Source organism: Salvelinus namaycush, chromosome 20, assembly GCF_016432855.1.
Source record: "Salvelinus namaycush isolate Seneca chromosome 20, SaNama_1.0, whole genome shotgun sequence".
Lineage (NCBI taxonomy): Eukaryota > Metazoa > Chordata > Actinopteri > Salmoniformes > Salmonidae > Salvelinus > Salvelinus namaycush.
Genome location: NC_052326.1, coordinates 33746975 through 33768980, shown reverse-complemented (window position 1 = coordinate 33768980; position 22006 = coordinate 33746975). Strand labels below are relative to the sequence as shown.

The 22006-nt window shown below is 41.5% G+C and overlaps 1 protein-coding gene across 1 annotated transcript; it reads right to left on the bottom strand.

The window, feature by feature from the left end:
- Nucleotides 1-921: 921 nt before the first annotated feature.
- si:dkey-28n18.9 (sorting nexin-6) lies at nt 922-21974 on the bottom strand. Its single transcript, XM_039015377.1, has 14 exons — nt 21762-21974; nt 20771-20875; nt 20230-20337; nt 19718-19778; nt 19279-19406; nt 7943-8026; nt 7654-7728; nt 7540-7570; nt 7318-7405; nt 4651-4690; nt 4424-4510; nt 3752-3841; nt 3378-3443; nt 922-3196 (listed from the first exon to the last, which is right to left on the bottom strand). Exons 1-14 carry the CDS (start codon nt 21972-21974, stop codon nt 3056-3058), a joined length of 1317 nt encoding a protein of 438 aa, XP_038871305.1. The 3' UTR covers nt 922-3055.
- Nucleotides 21975-22006: the final 32 nt, after the last annotated feature.

Sequence of the window (22006 nt, the reverse complement as noted above, 5' to 3'; positions counted from 1 at the left end):
TGATTAATTAGGCTTGGTTCTAGACCCAAAGACTTTGTTCTGACAGGCCATTGATTTCATGAGCAGCTGACAAACAGGCCTTTACAGGGCCACAGGGCTGAATGGGCACTGAGTGCTGCTGCCTTCCCACCAGTAATGAGCCACTTTACTGAATGAGCCTTAAGTGCATGTTTCGTTGAGAAGAGCACAGTCACACAGCCCTTCTATTTGGTCATGCTCCCAGGTATCAGAAACCTTCTCATCACTGTGTGTGTGTGTGCATACGAGTCATGTGCTCTAATTAGCGCATAATGTATGAAACCATTTGTAAATATAGCTCCCTGTTGTATTATTCAGCTGGCATAATGTGGTCCTGGAACAGAAAAGAGCCAGGATGATCAAATCATGATGCACCCAAGGAACAGTAAGTTTGATCTTCTCACAACCATTTGGATTCCCTCATCTGTATTCTTGAAGCATATGCATCTTTATCCATATACTTCAGGATGTGTGGTTTGTATCCACACAGCAGAGCATATTCCTCATATTGATTTACATTTACATTTACATTTTAGTCATTTAGCAGACGCTCTTATCCAGAGCGACTTACAGTAGAGTGCATACATTTTATTACATTTTTTACATTACATTACACATACTGAGACAAGGATATCCCTACCGGCCAAACCCTCCCTAACCCGGACGACGCTATGCCAATTGTGCGTCGCCCCACGGACCTCCCGGTTGCGGCCGGCTGCGACAGAGCCTGGGCGCGAACCCAGAGACTCTGGTGGTGCAGCTAGCACTGCGATGCAGTGCCCTAGACCACTGCGCCACCCGGGAGGCGATTTAAGGGATTTAAGCCTTCAGAACATCAGAGGTAAAAATCACTGAGTCATCAACAACAGCCAATAAAAACACGTATACCTTCACACATCTTTATTGTGCATTTCATTAGAATCAAAATAGTTGTATTCAGCAGTGTTATGCATCTTCAAATACATTGAGGTGTTAGAATCATGTTACTGTATATGTTTAGTGCAGGAATGATAAAGTACTTACATATAAAAAACAAACGAATGACAGCCAATGTGTCAAGCCACTAGAGCACTAGAGCACTAGTCTCTTATAAAACCTGTTAAACCAAATGTTTAGCTATTGATTAAATTGATTTGGTACTGGCACCAAAGCCATGGGGATAAGATCAGTTAAAAAGCATCACACAAAAAACACACAAAACTGTTGTAACTGAAATCAAAAATCTGATGTCAAATCAATTGTTAAATGCATTGGTTTATTAAATACCTCAGAATTCTCACATGATTTTCTGAGCATAATTGTATTATTGGTAAGATTTACAAAATGAACAATGCTCTGTATTAAATTCTGCTCACAGCATCAGGCACAGAATGTATTCCAGTCTGATTGAATTGATTCCACATGTCGAGAACAATGATGCAGTGACCTCTGTATAGATTACTGAGTGAAACGTATGCCAGTGGCTAACAGGGGATTGCATGTAATTGCCTTGATAGTTAATCAAATGCAGTAAACAGGAACCGCAACACCAGTAAACAGGAAGAGGGAGAGTGAGGAAACATGCCAACAGAAAACATGCATAGTTAGAACATACAGCCAACTCCTGATAAATGCAATAACATGTCTGATTGGGACTATCTTGAATGCATGCACCAAATCAGAGCATGCAGATTTACAAGCAAGTAAAATGGATATACAGGTATTTGAAATGGGATAGGTGAATTGCAATGCTGTTGAGAGCAGCAGTGGGCTTTACGGCTGGGTTATCTTGACTCCAGAACACGGTGAATACAGCAGTATGTAGCCTGATGTCAAGACCATCTCTGCTGTGTCCAAACACTCCTTCACTGTCAGATTACCACATCCTGCACTCCTCCTTTCTCCCTGATTACTGTGATGGGATTTACTCCTCCCCACAACTCACAGATTACAGACCAAGACAAACAAGCTCAAAGACACAGCAGCATCCTCATAGATATGGCCAGCAGAGTCAACACAGGGTGAAGAGAGTGAAGAGTGATAGAGTGAAGAGTCAGGGATCAAGAGTCAGGGATCAGCCACAGTGGAGAGTCAGGGATCAAGAGTCAGGGATCAGCCACAGTGGAGAGTCAGGGATCAAGAGTCAGGGATCAGCCACAGTGGAAAGTCAGGGATCAGCCACAGTGGAGAGTCAGGGATCAAGAGTCAGGGATCAGCCACAGTGGAGAGTCAGGGGAGAGAACAGCACAAAGATCAGTTATAGGATCGACCCATCCCAGAATTGACCCCCAACCACTTATGGAGATTTGGGAGGATGAAGAAGTTTAAGCAATACCAGCCTACCATAACTATTACCATATTGCTTATACATAACACATCCAAACATGTGCCAAGGGGTAGAGTTAGTGGTCTTTTTGAATTGGACAGCCTAGAGTACACTCACATTCAGTAATAGAAGGATCATCTTAGGGCCCAGCCACAGTTAGTTGAGGAAACACCAGAAGAAAGAACAGTCATTGAATCAGCATATAAACCAAACAGAGGGAAGAGCAGAGGGAACAGTCCCAGAGTCAGAATACAGAGAGAGTGGGAGTGTCCTTGGGCGGAGTCTAACACACTGATTAATGACCCTGGAGTGAGAAACACACACAGGCAGCCAGAGAGTTGGGCAATCAGTTCATCATGCTTTATTTTGTGTGACCCTTACTACTGATGTGGCAATGGCTAGAGATCTCTCTCCTCAATGTCTGCACCATTGCACAATACTGACAGAGACAATCCAACTCCCTCTCTGCTAAAGTGCTAAGGAGAGGGGGAGGGGGTTTGGACAAAGGACACAGTATGTGACTGTGAGAGAGAGACAAAGCTATTGGGTTATTATTGCTATAAGGATTATACTGATTTCCTTACATTTACAAGTTTAATGGAAGCAGGGTTTGACGCATACATAGACAATACATGGACATATTTAGTGTGAGGTGCTCAGACAGTCAAACTGTGTTCAGGTGGGTCAGAGGGGTGTGTGGCAGTCATGGGAGGGGTGTCTGGCCGGTGGTGGTCACTCCCCCAGCCCTTTGAAGGCCTGCAAGTGCTCGCTGTAGCGGAAGGAGGTGTCCCTGGCTGTTTCAAGCTGCTTCTCACACCACAGAATCAAAGCCTGGCGTAACAACTCCACACGAGTACTGTGGAACCTTGCTATCTGGAACACACACACGCCACTGAACTTTAGAATAAAATAGAACAGAACATATATTTCAGTCAAAACTCAGCAGACAAAAAGCAACAGTCTGTTGTATAAGAGCAGCTAATAGGAGAGGTGAGAGTCGGAATGAAGTGAACATTGGAGGTGAAAGGCAGCGACTGCTGTGGGCTGTATGTACCTCCTGTTTAGCCACTCCAGATACATGATCAAACTCCTTCTCAGCTGCCACCTTCAATTCATCCATCTGAATCAGAGAGGAAAATACATCACTCACACAGTGCAGAACATAACAGTTTCAGAACTATTAGTCAATATACAGTCAAGTCCTGATAAGTGCACATTGGAGAAAGTGTAAACACTGTTTATTTGTATTGCAGTTCACCAGTACCAACTTAACTATATTTTTTACTGGGATATCTTTATGCAGGAATGACAGTCTCAAACCATGTAAGCAGTTGGCTCTAGATGAGAGAGCACTACTGACACCTGCTCGACCTATGAGGAACAAGCAGTGCCTGATGTGTCCCCGTCTGTGTGAACAAAAACACTTACAGCAGCTGTCTTTACAGGCTTGGCTCTCTCTGCATTCCTGCTGGCTGTTTCTAGCACCACAAGCTTACAGGTCCTCCTGTACAGCATCTCCTACAAATAGAACCCACTCAAATGGCTCAAAGATCAACCTTATTTATCCATAAAGATCATATTTAATAACAACTTTTTATTTATACATTTTTTATTTAACAACTAGGCAAGGCAGTTAAGAACAAATTCTTATTTACAATGACGGCCTACACCGGCCAAAACTGGACGACACTGGGCCAATTGTGCGCCAATCTATAGGACTCCCAATAATGGACGGTTGTGATACAGCCTGGATTTGAATTAGGGTGTCTGTAGTGACGCCTCTAGCACTGAGCTGCAGTGCCTTAGACCGCTGCACCACTCGGGAGCCCTTTAATATCACCAATATGTGTTAAGAGTTTCCTATGCAATTTGTTATGTCTATGACAGCTGAATGGGTTGAGGTTTTTCCACCATGACCTAATGGAAATGACAGTATGTCCTAATACAAACTGTGAGCACTAACAGTTACAACACTAATACTGAACAATGTTGTTGTTCACCAATAACTGAGCAGCTAACACTAAGGCGAGGAGTTTTTCCCAGTCAGGTCATGTAGACAGGAAAAACTCCTGGCCCTAGTAATGAAAGATGATGTCTGACCTTTTCTGCCTCTTGGCAACGAGACTCCAGATCCAGCCCCAGCCCCAGAGTGCTCAAGTTGTTCTCAGCAACACTCTCAAAGTTTCTCTGCCCACAGAGAAAGAGACAAACATAATTAGCAATGCATGTGTGGTAAATCATGTGAAATATCCTCCCAGTCTTTTTTCCTTAGAATTTTTGTTGTTTGGTCAAATGTATATTTCCACAGGGTGAGGATGACATTTTACCTTGATTGAATCTATGACCTCAGACAGCTTGACACATATCCTGCAAGATTAAATAGGGGAATAGATGAGTCCCTTTAAAAACAGCCCCCCATATACATGGTGAAGACAGATCATTCATTGCAATGGTATTCAAACTTCTTCAACGGGGACCCAATTTTTTCAGCCAGAATTTCTGGGGACCACATTTTGTCCCCCCAATAAATTACTGCGACCCCACCCCAAATCTAATGTCACAACCAAATCTGTACATTTCGATTTTTAAATCAACAAATAGGCCAAACCTTCATTTCATTTGAATATCTTACCAAATGAAAAGAAAACAATAAGTACATTTACTCAATAAAATAGTATTTTTCTAATTATCTTTCTCAAAAATGTTTGTATATTGTCCCATACAATAATCTGTACTCTTAATACAGTTGAAGTCGGGAATTTACACACACCTTGGCCAAATACATTTAAACTCAGTTTTTCACAATTCCTGACATTTAATCTGAGTAAAAATTCCCTGTTTTAGGTCAGTTAGGATCACCACTTTATTTTAAGAATGTGAAATGTCAGAATAATAGAAGAGAGAATGATTTATTTCAGCTTTTATTTCTTTCGTCACATTCCCAGTGGGTCAGAAGGACGAACCAGACTTGTGGAGGTCTACAATTTTTTCTGAGGTCTTAGCTGATTTCTTTTGATTTTCCCATGATGTCAAGCAAAGAGGCACTGAGTTTGAAGGTAGGCCTTGAAATACATCCACATGTACACCTCCAATTGACTCAAATGATGTCAATTAGCCTATCAGAAGCTTCTAAAGCCATTACATAATTTTCTGGAATTTTCCAAGCTGTTTAAAGGCACAGTCAACTTAGTGTATGTAAACTTCTGACCCACTGGAATTGTGATACAGTGAGTTATAAGTGAAATAATCTGTCTGTAAACAATCGTTGGAAAAATTACTTATACATGCACAAAGTAGATGTCCTAACCGACTTGACAAAACTATAGTTTGTTAAAACTTCTTATGGATAGGGGGCAGCATTTTCACGTTTGGATGAAAAGTGTGCCCAGAGTAAACGGCCTGCTACTTAGTCCCAGCTGCTAATATATGCATAGTATTAGTACATTTGGATAGAAACCACTCTGAAGTTTCTAAAACTGTTTGAATGATGTCTGTGAGTATAACAGAACTCATATGGCAGGCGAAAATCTGAGAAAAATCCAACCAGGAAGTGGGAAATCTGAGGTTTGTAGTTTTTCAAAGCTTGGCCTATCGAATACACAGTGTCTATGGGGTCATTTTGCACTTCCTAAGGCTTCCACTAGATGTCAACCGTCTTTAGAAACTTGTTTGAGGCTTCTACTGTAAAGGAGGGGCTCATAAGGGCTCTTTGAGTCAGTGGTCTAGCAGAGTGCCACAAACTCTTGACGCTCATTCATGTGAGAAGTAGCTCTCGTTCCATGGCTTTTCTACAGACAAAGGAATTCTCCGGTTGGGACATTATTGAACATTTATGATAAAAACATCCTAAAGATTGACTCTATACATCGTTTGATATGTTTCTACGACCAGTAATATAACTTTTTGGAATTTTCGTCCGACATTTCCGCTGGACTTGCCAGCGCCTCGTGAGTTTCGATTTGTTTACTAAACGCCCTAACAAAAGGAGGTGTTTGGACATAAATTATGAACTTTATCGAACAAATCAAACATTTATTGTGGAACTGGGATTCCTGGGAGTGCATTCTGATGAAGATCAAAGGTAAGTGAATATTTATAATGCTATTTCTGACTAATGTTGACTGCACAATATTGCGGATATTTCTTTGGCTGTTTTGGGCTCTGAGCGCCGTACTCAGATTATGCTTTTTCCGTAAAGTTTTTTGAAATCTGACACAGCGGTTGCATTAAGGATAAGTTTATCTAAAGTTCCATGTATAATAGTTGTATCTATTATCAATGTTTATAATGAGTATTTCTGTGAATTGATGTGGCTCTCTGCAAAATCATCGCATGTTTTGAAACTACTGAACATAACACGCCAATGTAAAATGAGATTTTTGGATATAAATATTCACTTTATCGAACAAAACATACATGTATTGTGTAACATGAAGTCCTATGAGTGTCATCTGATGAAGATCATCAAAGGTTAGTGATTAATTTTATCTATATTTCTGCTTTTTGTGACAACTCTCTTTGGCTGGAAAAATTGCTGTGTTTTTCAGAAAAACACAGCATGTTAGGTGGTGACCTAACATAATCGTTTGTGGAGCTTTCGCTGTAAAGCTTTTTTGAAATCAGACACTGTGGCTGGATTGATGAGAATTTTATCTTTAAAATGGTGCCTAATACTTGTATGTTTGAGAAATTTGATTTATGAGATTTCGGTTGATTGAATTTGGCGCCCTGCAATTTCATTGGCTGTTGGCGAGGGGTTCCACCATTCCCATACAGGTTAACAAGACATTTGTGGAGTGGTTGAAAAACAAGTTTGAATGACTCCAACCTAAGTGTATGTAAACTTCCGACTTCAACTATATATATAAATATTCTTTATCCTATTGTTTAATTCTGGCAACCCCACTGCAGTTAGGGTCGAAACCCCAACTGTGAATACCTCTGGTTTATTCTATGTAAATGTAGATATGACATCTATGGTGTGGTTCTCTCACTTTGAGAAGGCCAGGACAGCCGAGTCTTCTTCCTGCTCCACACAGAGATGCAGAGCGGTTGAGAAGTGTCCACAAGCCACTGCTAGTTCTGGGGAAACACACATGGTAAGCAATAGCAGCAGAAACCACAAACACATGTAACTTCTAGAACTTTGTTTAGCCACAACACAACATGTGCCACCACACTCGATCGCAACCTCACTCTGACTCAAAATGTCTTACTTTGTTCTGTCAGCACCACATCAATGAACCTCTGGAAAAAGAGAAGATATAAGAAGGGCTGCAGACAACCAAAACAGTCCAAGAGAGAGAGAGAGAATGGTACAGAGCACTAACCTCTGTTGCTGATTTGGAGCACCCAGTGAGGGTTAAGTTGTTATCACGCTCAGTCTGAAAAAAGTCATCCACATCCTGGAGACAGAAAGGAATGTACTGATTCACTTTGGACAATCTGACAACACACAAATCTTCTCAACACTTTCAGCTATTGTGGATGTTGTGCTGAACACATACAGTATTGTCTGGTTAATGTATATGGATGTGATTAGATCTTGTTTGTCCTTAGAGTGACATGTGGAAGGTGCAGGGTTAGGTTTTGATTGTCCAGTATATTATACTGAGGTACCTTGTGGCCCTCCTTCCTCATCCCTTCCATGGCCTGGCTCAGGCGATTGAAGATACCCTTCCTCACCCTCTGACGACCTGGGGGCTGGAGCGCACCCACGTATGCATACCCAACCCCACACACACACACACACACACACACACACACGAAAGGGACAGATTAAGGGTACGAGTAAATCATTTCATTATATTGAATCAAACTTTATTTGTCACATGCGCCGAATACAACAGGTTTAGACCTTACCGTGAAATTCTTACTTACAAGCCCTTAACCAACAGTGCAGTTCAAGAAAGACTTAAGAAAATATTTACCAAATAAAATAAAATATTATAAAAAAGTAACACAATAAAATAACAATAACGAGGCTATATACAGGGGGTACCGATGAGGAGTCAATGTGCAGGGGTACAGGTTAGTCGAGGTAATTTGTACATGTAGGTAGGGGTGAAGTGACTATGCATAGATAATAAACAGCGAGTAGCAGCAGTGTAAACACAAAGGGGGGGGGGGGTCAATGTAAATAGTCCAGGTGGCCATTTGATTAATTGTTCAGCAGTCTTATAGCTTGTGGGTAGAAGCTGGCAAGGAGCCTTTTGGTCCTACACTTGAAGCTCCGGTACCGCTTGCCGTGAGGTAGCAGAGAGAACAGTCTATGATTTGGGTGACTGGAGTCTTTGACAATATTTTGGGCTTTCCTCTGACACCACCTAGTATATACAGTTGAAGTCGGAAGTTTACATACACTTAGGTTGGAGTCATTAAAACAAATTTTTCAACTAAATTTTTCAACTACTCCACAAATTTATTGTTAATTAACAAACTATTGTTTTGGCAAATCGGTTAGGACATCTACTTTGTGCATGACACAAGTAATTTTTCCAACAATTGTTTACAAACAGATTATTTCACTTATAATTCACTGTATCACACTTCCAGTTGGTCAGAAGTTTACATACACTAAGTTGACTGTGCCTTTAAACTGATGGAAAATTCCAGAAAATTATGTCATGGCTTTAGAAGCTTCTGATAGGCTAATTGACATCATTTGAGTCAATTGGAGGTGTGTACCTGTGGATGTATTTCAAGGCCTACTTTCAAACTCAGTGCCTCTTTGCTTGACATCAGACCTCAGAAAAAGATTGTAGACCTCCACAAGTCTGGTTCATCCTTTGGAGCAATTTCCAAAAGCCTGAAGGTACCACGTTCATCTGTACAAACAATAGTACATAAGTATAAACACCATGGGACAACGCAGCCGTCATACCGCTCAGGAAGGAGACGCGTTCTGTCTCCTAGAGATGAAAGTTTCTGTTTCTTTTAACACTTAAAACACACTGAACAAACAGTCTATTTTGGTTTACAGCATACTGTATCTCTCAACATCAGGACTCAGTAGTCATGTGGACCTCGGTGCCTGATCAGCTCTTTCCTTCATTACACTGCAGGTAGAGTATCTTTACATGTGTGGGGTATTTCATGTAATGGAGACAAACAACTTACAAAATAAATCAGATAAGGTGTATGCAAAAAACAATATACACCACGTACACTATACTGTATGTGCTGTTGAAAGATACAAAGTAGAATATATTGCAGATTAAATCAGTAAATCTGAAGAATCACAAGCACAAGATGTGTTACTTGTTGCGTTTATCTGCTGTGTTTATCAACACATTCATTTAACTGTCAGTTTGTGTAACAAACAGTGCCCTTGCTTAGCTGTTAAAAGTAAGAGCTTAACATTTCATTTGATCATCAGTGCAACTGCAAAGGATTCTGTTATGAGGCACTAGTTGTATATTTGATTGCCTACAGACACAGTACATGCAGAATCCTGAATTTGAAACGTAATCTAAAGATTTTTCCACTGTGCATTTGCAAGCTGTACTCTGTCAGGAACTAACAACCCACAGCAAGAGATCACTGCCGACACAGGCCAGTCTGTGATCCTGTAGTGGGCAGTAATATTTGACATGTGTATATACAGTGTATATGATATTATAAATACCTCACGTGCAACTCATAAAAATAAGTAATTAGCCTATTCAAATGTTTATCTTAGACCATAAAGATAATTAGCAAAATGCAAGAGACAACAGTTGAACCATGTGCAATCAAGTCTTCTGCATTTAGCTGACTAAGATCAAGGAATGGTCATGAGAAGTGAATATCAAAGCAAGTATTATTTAATAACTTTGCAAAATGAATGGGTTCACATACAAGACATAAAGCTTAAGTTACGACGCAATACTGACTTTAACAAAGGATTATTCTAGGCATATAGATTATAAAGTTAATTTACAGGCAAAGCATGGACAAAGTGATGCTTAGTAGGCCAGAGTCCTAGAAGCCTAGGATACTGGATACAGGATAAGAGAGAAAACAAAGGCATTTCATTCCATTTATAACATCTGAAGGTGTAAACTTTCAACCCAAGACCAACCACCATTGACCAATCTATCAAACAATACCAAGTTTACAGTGTAACCTGACCACCAAGGCCCAATCTCCACAGGGCGTCACAGCATTTAGAGGCTTGTGTGGAGGATGAGACCAATGTAAATATGACAGAATTCCTGATAGGACCATAAAACATTTTTTGAGAGTAATTAGAGTTCACCCTATACAGATACAAGATACCACAGAGATAATATATATATATAGTGGGGAGAACAAGTATTTGATACACTGCCGATTTTGCAGGTTTTCCTACTTACAAAGCATGTAGAGGTCTGTAATTTTTATCATAGGTACACTTCAACTGTGAGAGACGGAATCTAAAACAAAAATCCAGAAAATCACATTGTATGATTTTTAACTAATTAATTTGCATTTTATTGCATGACATAAGTATTTGATCACCTACCAACCGGCTCTCACAGACCTGTTAGTTTTTCTTTAAGAAGCCCTCCTGTTCTCCACTCATTACCTGTATTAACTGCACCTGTTTGAACTCGTTACCTGTATAAAAGACACCTGTCCACACACTCAATCAAACAGACTCCAACCTCTCCACAATGGCCAAGACCAGAGAGCTGTGTAAGGACTTCAGGGATAAAATTGTAGACCTGCACAAGGCTGGAATGGGCTACAGGACAATAGGCAAGCAGCTTGGTGAGAAGGCAACAACTGTTGGTGCAATTATTAGAAAATGGAAGAAGTTCAAGATGACGGTCAATCACCCTCGGTCTGGGGCTCCATGCAAGATCTCACCTCGTGGGGCATCAATGATCATGAGGAAGGTGAAGGATCAGCCCAGAACTACACGACAGGACCTGGTCAATGACCTGAAGAGAGCTGGGACCACAGTCTCAAAGAAAACCATTAGTAACACACTACGCCGTCATGGATTAAAATCCTGCAAGCCAGCGCATGTCCAGGCCCGTCTGAAGTTTGCCAATGACCATCTGGATGATCCAGAGGAGGAATGGGAGAAGGTCATGTGGTCTGATGAGACAAAAATAGAGCTTTTTGGTCTAAACTCCACTCGCCGTGTTTGGAGGAAGAAGAAGGATGAGTACAACCCCAAGAACACCATCCCAACCGTGAAGCATGGAGGTGGAAACATCATTCTTTGGGGATGCTTTTCTGCAAAGGGGACAGGACGACTGCACCGTATTGAGGGGAGGATGGATGGGGCCATGTATCGCGAGATCTTGGCCAACAACCTCCTTCCCTCAGTAAGAGCATTGAAGATGGGTCGTGGCTGGGTCTTCCAGCATGACAACGACCCGAAACACACAGCCAAGGCAACTAAGGAGTGGCTCCGTAAAAAGCATCTCAAGGTCCTGGAGTGGCCTAGCCAGTCTCCAGACCTGAACCCAATAGAAAATCTTTGGAGGGAGCTGAAAGTCCGTATTGCCCAGTGACAGCCCCGAAACCTGAAGGATCTGGAGAAGGTATGTATGGAGGAGTGGGCCAAAATCCCTGCTGCAGTGTGTGCAAACCTGGTCAAGAACTAGGCAGTTAACCCACTGTTCCTAGGCAGTCATTGTAAATAAGAATTTGTTCTTAACTGACTTGCCTAGTTAAATAAAAATAATACATTCTGAAGGCACTATATATAGTCACTGAGTGTACAAAACACTAGGAACACCTGCTCTTTCCGTGACCAGGTGAAAGCTATGATCCCTTATTGAGGTAACCTGTTAAATTCACTTCAATCAGTGTAGATGAATGGGAGGAGCCAGGGTAAAGAAGGATTTTTAAGCCTTGAGACTTGGGCTGTATTCCAAACACTTAACAGACACACCCTCTCCCCATCAGCCCTCAAATTAAAGTGGATACTTCTGATGACGTGTCATGACATCAGAAGTGTAGGGCGAGGGAGGAATGATTTTTAAATGGACCGCCCTTGCCCAGAAATTCGCTCTTTCATCCCGCAATGATTGTGTTTTCAGCCACTGGTAGCTTGTGGGTGCTTTATATGCGCTACAGTCAATTATGATTGCATGTCTACTTACATTAAATATATAATTATTAATATGCGCCTACTGTATGATAGCTAGCAAATTAATTAGCTAACTGACGTTAGCCTGCCTAGCTGGAACTTCTGAAGAAGGAAAATGTTTTATTTATACAATTTCCAAAAGCTAACCAAACAAAAATATCATTACTTTTACGAGATGTGTTTGTGCCGCCATGTGCATTAGTAGCACTATTTATAATTTATTTACATTATCTTTTACTTACATATGTTAACTTCTCCATATTGACGTTGAGGTTTTGGCAAACTTTCCTTAGCGGATGTACAATCATTGCGAATTGAATTATGGGGCGTTTCAGGCCCCGAAGTGAACAGTAACTGTACACTCATAAGGTCGACCAAAAACGAGGGCTGAGGGGCTTACTTATTTTCCAGCTTCACATGGTCTAAAGTCAGAGATGGACAGAACTCAGACTATCAACCCAGAAAAAAACAGGGTGAAGATGTTTAATACTGAGATCCTCTCTCTCGTCCTCTCAAACCTCACCAATGGGATCAAGAAGATTACATGTGTAGAATCAGTGACACACAATTTCAAAACCTCCGACTCATTGTTAAAGGTAAGCCATTGATTATCATAATCTCATCATTATCATTATCATCATAATCAACACATACATGATGTTATCACAGAAGTCTCTGTACATCAGTGGTCACCAACCTTTTCTGAGTCAAGGTCACTTTCGCAGTCAAAAAGGCAAGATCTACCGCTCAGATTTGTTTTTTAACATGACTTTTAAAAAATTACGTTAACCTAATAAAAACAGTTCTGTAGGAATGAGGTTTGTGCAGTAAGCCTAATACATTATCACAGTATATTGGCTATATGCCTGGCCTGCCAATGCTGTTCTTCTCAGACCATATTACTCTGAACAAAAATATAAAACCCAACAATTTCAAAGATTTTTGTTGCAGTTCATAAGGAAATCAGGCAGTTTATATAAATTCATTAGTCTCTAATCTATGGATTTTACATGACTGGGAATACAGATGCATCTGTTGGTCACAGATACCTTAAAAAAAGGGCGTGGATCAGAAAACCAGTCAGTATCTGGTGTGACCACCATTTGCCTCATGCAGCGAGACACATCTCCTTCGCACAGAGATGATCCAGCTGTTGATTGTGGCCTGTGGAATGCTGTCCCACTCCTCTTCAATGGCTGTGTGAGGTTGAATATTGGCGGGAACTGGAACACAGTGTCGTACACGTCGATCCAGTGAATCCCAAACATGCTCAATGGGTGACGTATCTGGTGAGTATGCAGGCCATGGAAGAACTGGGACATTTTCAGCTTCCAAGAATTGTGTACAGATTCTTGAGACATGGGGCCGTGCATTATCATTCTGAAACATGAGGTGATGGCGGCGGATGAATGGCACGACAATGGGCCTCAGGATCTCGTCACGGTATCTCTGTGCATCGTTGTTTGCAGCTTATGCCTGCCCATACCATAATCCCATCTCCACAAAGGGGCACTCTGTTCACAACGTTGATCAGCAAACCGCTCACCCATACGATGCCATACGCGCTGGCTGCCTGGTACAGTTGAAACCGGGATGAATCTGTGAAGAGCACACTTCACGGTTGGATGTACTGCCAAATTCTCTAAAACAACGTTGGAGGCGGCTTATGTTAGAGAAATTAACATTAGATTCTCTGGAAACAGCTCTGATGGACATTCCTACAGTCAGCATGCTAATTGCACGCTCCTTTAAAACTTGAGACATTTGTGGCATTGTGTTGTGTGAAAAAACTGCACATTTTAGAGTGGCCTTTTATTGTCCCAAGCACAAGGTGCACCTGTGTAATGATCGTGCCTTTTAATCAACTCTTGATATGGTGGGTGGGTGGATTATCTTGGCAAAGGAGAAATGCTCACTAACAGGGATGTAAACAAATTTGTGAACAACATTTTTGAGAAATAAGCTTTTTGTGCATATGGAAAATGTCTGGGATATTTTATTTCAGCTCATGAAACATGGGACCAACACTTTAAACGTTGAGTTTATATTTTTGTACAAGTATATATTGCAAAACTCAAGCTTTAGTAACGAAATAGATCAGTTGGTGTAGCACTTGCGAGGCACAGCTGGGCATAAATTAAAATAATTTACAAATAGTTCGCTTTTTTATTTGACTGGATTGATAGTACCTGCATCTGATGGTCATGGTGCTTTCAAGACAACTGGGAAATGGGGGGGAGAGGTCAAACCATGACGTCAGCGTCATAGTCGCATCTCTAGAAAGATGCCAGAGTTTCTGACTTGGAATTCAGAGTTGGATAACTGTTATCCGTCTGTGAAAAATAGTTTCTCTCTTTTTTCAGAGTTACCAGCATTGAAGTCTAAGATTTGAGTTGTTTTGAACACTGCATTAGTCTCAGGAGGGAGAGAGAAGCAGAGGGGTCCACCTCTCACGGTCTTTGCTCTCTCCTTTTCCTCCAGTGAGACTGACCAGAGAGAGGGGGCAGTCTTCCACCTAATGGTGAAACTCAAGTCGCACCATATCTGTCTCGTGCACAAATTCATGTTGGTCCTATGACCAGAGAAAGTGAAATACTCCTCGATATTAAAATAGACATGACGAGCTGCTAATAATAATAAAAACACAGGGCTGTCGATGCAATGAATGAGTAGCCAAGTGTATCTGCATTGAGAGTGGAAGTAGGGAGAAGCGTGTTGATGGTGTTGAGGTCAGGGCTCTGTGCAGGCCAGTGAAGTTCTTCCACACAGATCTCGATAAACTATTTATTTATGGACCTCGCATTGTGCACGGAGGCATTGTCATGTCATGTTGAAACAGAAATATTACCTGTCAGCAATGGGTGTGGCTGAAATAGCCATTATTATTATTTTTGGCTCATTGCCATGTTAAACTATTTCAAAACTATTTTAACTAACTACACTAATGATAACTTCCTTGGTTAGGAACAGATCAACCCAAACACCCACTACCACCAAACACCCAACAGATCAACCCAAACACCCACTACCACCAAACACCCAACAGATCAACCCAAACACCCACTACCACCAAACACCCAACAGATCAACCCAAACACCCACTACCACCAAACACCCAACAGATCAACCCAAACACCCACTACCACCAAACACCCAACAGATCAACCCAAACACCCACTACCACCAAACACCCAACAGATCAACCCAAACACCCACTACCACCAAACACCCAACAGATCAACCCAAAGGACACGCCACAACAAATGTCGTAACAACTTCATCTCAAGGTTAGTACAAGCTGAAATTATACTATATGAGCTAGATATTCTAGCAAAAACCTTACATATTCATACTGTATATCTGTCAAAAGGTACATTTTCACTGCTCTGTCTGACAATCTCAAATGATGTTTCAACTATCAAATTACATCTGTAATAAATCACATGACCAAGCCTGCTCTCTTAGTCTCTACTGCATAAGTGTAAGTAATCCTTTGCTGTAGCACTCATGCAACTTCCCATGCCATCTCAGTTACACTGACAAAACATGTTCATGTCCGGGAAGGAACTCAGGGGGGACTCCAGGAGAAGCTCAACCCTCATCCTCTGACCCCAATACAATCCTCTACATCTTACTGTCTGTTCTACCAGCCATACTGATCATCGCTGGAGTGGCTCTGTACATAAACAAGAGGAACAAAGGTACTTTAACACACAGTTAAAACTACCAGATGAAAAATATTGTTGTCATTGTTAAATATGAGTTCAGATAGTGAATCCCTTGACCCCTATGGAAGAAAAACACGGAGAAGAAAAATAGTGGGAGCCAAACAGGAGGAAAGCAAAAGGATGAGGTAAAATAATGCACGTCAAATGAAACACTGAGAATGTTACTGAATTAAATTGCCTCAGTTTCAGTGGAAAAATCAAGCCTTGAAGTATTATATCCTATGTAGTAATCAAAGTGTTATTTGTTTAATGATGGAGGTGTGCAAGTCTCATTGTATCTCTTCTCTAGGATGATCCCTCTGCATTGTACTCCACAATTTCTGACAGAAACACTGCTGTTGACGAAAAGACGTTAGTGTAAGAGAATGTGTGTGCGCTAGTATAAACTTTAAATAGGCCTTGTGGGAATTAAAATAGTTGTGCCTTCTAGATTTTAGCAGCAGCGCGCACAGTTTCTCTGAATGTATCTTGTGTTTGTAATTGTCCCTCTCTACAGGAGAATCCCTCAGTCACATACTCCACCATCGACCACATGAAAGGAAAGCGGAGAGCAGCAGTAAGTCTGGAGTAGTGGTGAAACAGAGTACGCCAGCATCAAGATAGGCAGATCCTCCGAGAGCCACTATACAGTAGGCCTACAACTGGCTCACAGCCTTATACTGCAGAGAGATCTCATATTGTGTCCAGTATCATGTGGTTTTATCTGGCACTCTTGACTGTAAATATGTTTCACTCTCCACCTCAGTAAGACAAGTTCAGTGCTGAGCTGTTCACAGGAGATCAGATGTTAATCAACCAAACACTCTAGAGAAGAGATGAGTAAGATTAGTGAAATAACAAGAAGGCATGTTTGTTTTTGTGTAGCAGAGACACACAAAGCACCCTATATGGCTGTAAGTTGACCTAGTTCCCTTTTTATTTTGCTGTTGTGCAATTTTTTTAGATCTGTAAACTTCTTTGAAATAAAGAAGGAGAACTTCAGAATTTTTTTTTCAGACAGTATCTTTCTGCCAAATAGCTGGTACATCCTGAGCAACTCATCTTTCTCCACATTGACAACATTAAAACAGGTTAAAAAAAATGTATTATCGGAGTGTCACAGACAACAATCTCTGTGAAAACAACCTCAACCTTCTGTCAAAACCAGTTAACTACTTTCTCTTTGGTGTAATGGAGAAATCACACATTGTGGTCTTTGTGAACAAGAAAATCAGTCTGACAATGACATCGACTGAAGCTACACTTTAGTGCAGTGTGTGAAATGTTTCTGAGGTCTGTTCTCTTGCCCTTGGTTAGATACAGAGAACATTGTCATTTGTCAAAGTCAGATCCTACAATGGTCTACTTCAGCACACTCCCATAGACTCAAATCAGACGGTCATCTATCTACAGCTTCTTAATAAATTGTAATGAAACAGGAAGGGAGTGCGGCTCGAACCTTCAACTTTCTGGCCCGTAGCCCTGTGGAAATCAACTGTGCCACAAAAGCATGCTCAAGAGTTGATATCCACGCTTATAAAGCAGGGTCACTACAATATCTTGGCTGAGTAAGATAATGTGTTTTTGACACGTCCTTATGTTTCTACAACTTGATTGGAGTCGATCTGTGGTAAATTCAATTGATTGGACATGATTTGAAAGGCACACCTCTGTCTATATAAGGTCCCACAGTTGCCAGTGCATGTCAGAGCAAAACCCAAGCCATGAGGTCGAAGAAATTGTCTGTAGCGCTCCAAGACAGGATTGTGTCGAGGCAAGGGGAAGGGTACCAAAAAATGTCTGCAGCATTGAAGGTCCCCAAGAAAACAGTGGCATCCATCATTCTTAGATGGAAGAAGTTTGGAACCACCAAGACTCTTCCTAGAGCTGGCTGCCCGGCCAAACTGAGTAATTGGGGGAGAAGGGCCTTGGTCAGAGAGGTGACTAAGAACACAATGGTCACTGACAGAGCTTAGAATTCCTCTGTGGAGAGGGGAGAACCTTCCAGAAGAACAACCATCTCTGCAGCACTCCACCAATCATGCATTTATTGTAGTGGTCACACAGAAGCCACTCTTCAGTAAAAGGCACATGACAGCCCACTTGGAGTTTGCCAAACGGCACCTAAAGGACTCTCAGACCATGAGAAACAAGATATTCTGGTCTGATGAAACCAAAATTGAAACCTGGCACCATCCCTAAGGTGAAGCATTGTGGTGGCAGCATCATGCTGTGGGGATGCTTTTCAGTGGCAGGGACTGGGAGACTAGTCAGGATCAAGGGAAAGATGAACGGAATAAAGTACAGAGAGATCCTTGATGAAAACCTGCTCCAGAGTGCTCAGGACCTCAGACTGGGGTAAGGGTTCACCTTCCAACAGGACAACGACACTAAGCACACAGCCAAGACAACGCAGGGGTGGCTTCGGGACAAGTCTCTGAATGTCCTTGAGTTGCCCAGCCAGAGCCCAGACCTGAACCTAATTGAACATCTCTGGAGAAACCTGAAAATAGCTGTGCAGCGACGCTCCCCATCCAACCTGACAGCGCTTGAGAGGATCTGCAGAGAAGAATGGGAGAAACTTCCCAAATACAAGTGTGTCAAGCTTGTAGCGTCATATCCAAGAACACTCAAGGCTGTAATCACTGCCAAATATGTTTCAACAAAGTACTGAGTAAAGGGTCTGAATACTTATGGAAATGTGATATCTCAGTTTTTTATTTTAAATAAATCTGCAACATTTCTAAAAACCTGTTTTTGCTTTGTCATTATGGAGTAGTGTGTGTAGACTGATGAGGGGAAAAAAATATTTAATCAATTTTAGAATAAGGCTGTAACGGGGTCTGAATACTTTCCAAATTCACTGTATATAGCCAATGGGCAAGTGCCCTATGCTGATAAACTTTACAAAACAAGTGTGAATAAACTGTTTGCCAGTCTCTTAAACATTGTATGGAAACTCAATTATCCCTAGTTACTAAATGCACCATGTTACGAAGTACAAGACATACAACTGGAACTGGCCAGTTGGAAACCAAACAGGTCATTATTGGTAAAGACACAGGTCAAACACATGGAGATGATTGGACTCAAACTGAACAGGAGGGGATAGGACATTCAGAAAAGGGTAGGATTAAACAGCTGGAGAAAAAGAATAGGGTTTGGTGGTAATAACACACCTCTGAGCTAGTGAGGAAGTTCTCCAGGCATTTGTTCTTGCTGAGCGTGGTGTGTGCTGCCACCTGCTGGAGATAGGTCTCCAGTGCCATGCAGTACATACGCCAGTCCTCCCCCATGGCCAAGAAACCTACACAACAGACCAGTGAGACAGCAAAATATTTCACTTCAAACCAATATAAAAACATTGGTATGGCCACCCATACAATATCAGACAAGAAACTAACCAATGCATAACAACGTTGTAGACTTTCATTGGATGTAAGTTACGCATATATATTTTTTTATTGGTTTTCACATATTAATGATACAACATAATTATTTGTAACAAATTATCAAAAATAACTTAATATCTGTTAATAAAACACATTGTTAGCAAGCATTGAAAATATCTGTGTGATGTCAAGGCTGTAAGCGATATATTTGTTGACAAATACATACCAAGTTGTTTCAGAACTTTGGTTGGTGCATTCAACTGAGGTTTGGCTGGTAGAGGAGGAAACTAGAGAGAGAAGTCACATAGTGGTATTTTTTATGAGGCTTGAATTCCCAATGCAATGGTGTCTAGCCTACATTGAGCTACATTTTGAAATGGTTCGAGCCCTGAATTGGCTTACAGCCGTGGAATATCAGAGAATGCTGTGTGCAAAGCTGTCATCAAGGCAAAGGGTGGCTACTTTGAAGAATTTAAAATATAAAATATATTTTGATTTGTTTAACACTTGGTTACTACATGATTCCATGTGTTATTTCATTGCTGACGTCTTCACTATTATCCTACAATGTAGAAAATAGTAAAAATAAAGAAAAACCATTGAATGAGTAGGTGTGTCCAAACTTTAGACTGGTATAGTCACTATAGTCACTGTTGAAGCTTATAGGTTTGCTAGTTAGGGTCAGTGTCAGGATTTGATCATGTGTCAGGTGTAGGTAGGAAGAGGTGGGATACTAACAATGACACCCAGTATCCCAGGCACCACCTCCTGAGAGAACAGACACTGCTGCAACCACTGAAAGTCCTCATGAGTCCTAGCCACATGGTATTCCCCACTGCCTGACAACTGGGGGGGACAGACAGACAGACAGGCAGACAGGCAGAGATACAGAGAGAGAGAGAGAGAGAGAGAGAGAGAGAGAGAGAGAGAGAGAGAGAACATGTCACAACAGTCAAACAGGAAACAAGTGGATTTGGTACAGTATTCATGCACGCCATTGAAAACCTCCTGATCCTATAGCACATGTGGACACAATAACAGGCACTGAGAAAAAATACTAACTTTATAGTCACTGTATCTAACAAAGGAAATAAGAAACTGACCAATGTATAGTATATACCATAATTGTGCACTATACTATTACTGAATGACTTCAGTTAATGGCTATCTTCAAGGCTTTAAGGTCCCACTGAGTAGGGTTCTGACAATCAGTCATTCTCCAAAATAGTGGCAACATTACGCTGCGAGACCATTTCATTTATCTCTGAACACTACTTACCTTCTGGGATATGACTATGAAGGTCAGTGCATCCCCGTCTCTCACGGCCTCAGTGACCCGGATAGTTTGGGCACTCACACTAAGTGACCCCTCTCTAGCCTCCTCCTGAAATCAACAACAACTATTGAATGTCATTTAACTTAAAGTAGCATATCATCCTGCACATGCGCTGATAAATGTCCATTATTACCACACCCTCACAAAAGTACACTTTCAGGATTACAAAAACATCAGCATTCCAATACTTGCAGTATGATTCATTTTAGCGTTTTAAATTATCTTCACAGCTAAAACGTAAAATGCAAAACGTGTAAAGGTGTCTCTGGCCGACAGCCTATCACATGATGACCAGGAACCGTAGATAAACTGTCTTATCAGACTACAACATACTACACATCAGACTTACCATCATTTTCTAACTACTGTATGTGCAGTCACTCCCCCAACGTCTTTAGTGTGGTAAAACTGTAAATTTGATACAAATATAAAAGCACAGATCCTTTGTCTCCTAACGGCAGCGGTGCACAAACACAGACACACTAACTACTGAAGAGGCACAGGATTTCCTTTAGGTCAAAGTGCAGGAGAGGGCAAAAAAACAGCCAAACCAAAGAAAGTGCTGGTGCAGGGAAAAACAGAGAGGGGAGTAACGATGTGTTACTGAGTAACTCATATGTCTGGACCACGGCCACACCCATACAGCAAAGATAGGAGAACTGACCATAGAGTTCCCCTCAGTCAACCCTACAGACTGGTAAACTGGAACTTATTTTGGACCATAAAAGTAGCACAGCTCATTCAATAGTATATCACGTTTCCAATGGCCACTTTATACTATGGAATACAGGCGCTATGTGCTGTTATGTGACAGAATCAACACCAGACATAATCAATGTAAGGGCACTGTGACTTTATTGCACATTCGACCCATCTGACTGCAAACATTATATGAGCCTATGAAAACATAGATAGATCATGCCCCCTCACACACTTCCTCAGCACTGCTGTCTGTATGCGTTTTCTTCCAGCAGAACTGCTTTCCCTCATGGTCCCCCAGCCCCATCTGGCTGAAGGGATCCCCCGAGAGGTCAAAGAAGCTGCTACCCAGGAAGGCCTGATACTCATGGAGGTCATCCTCATCCTCTCCCCCCAACTGGAAGCTCCAGGAGTCCCCCACATCCTCCAGAAAGAGGTCCTCGTCCATATTCAGGCCCTGGAACAGCTCCTCCAGGTTAA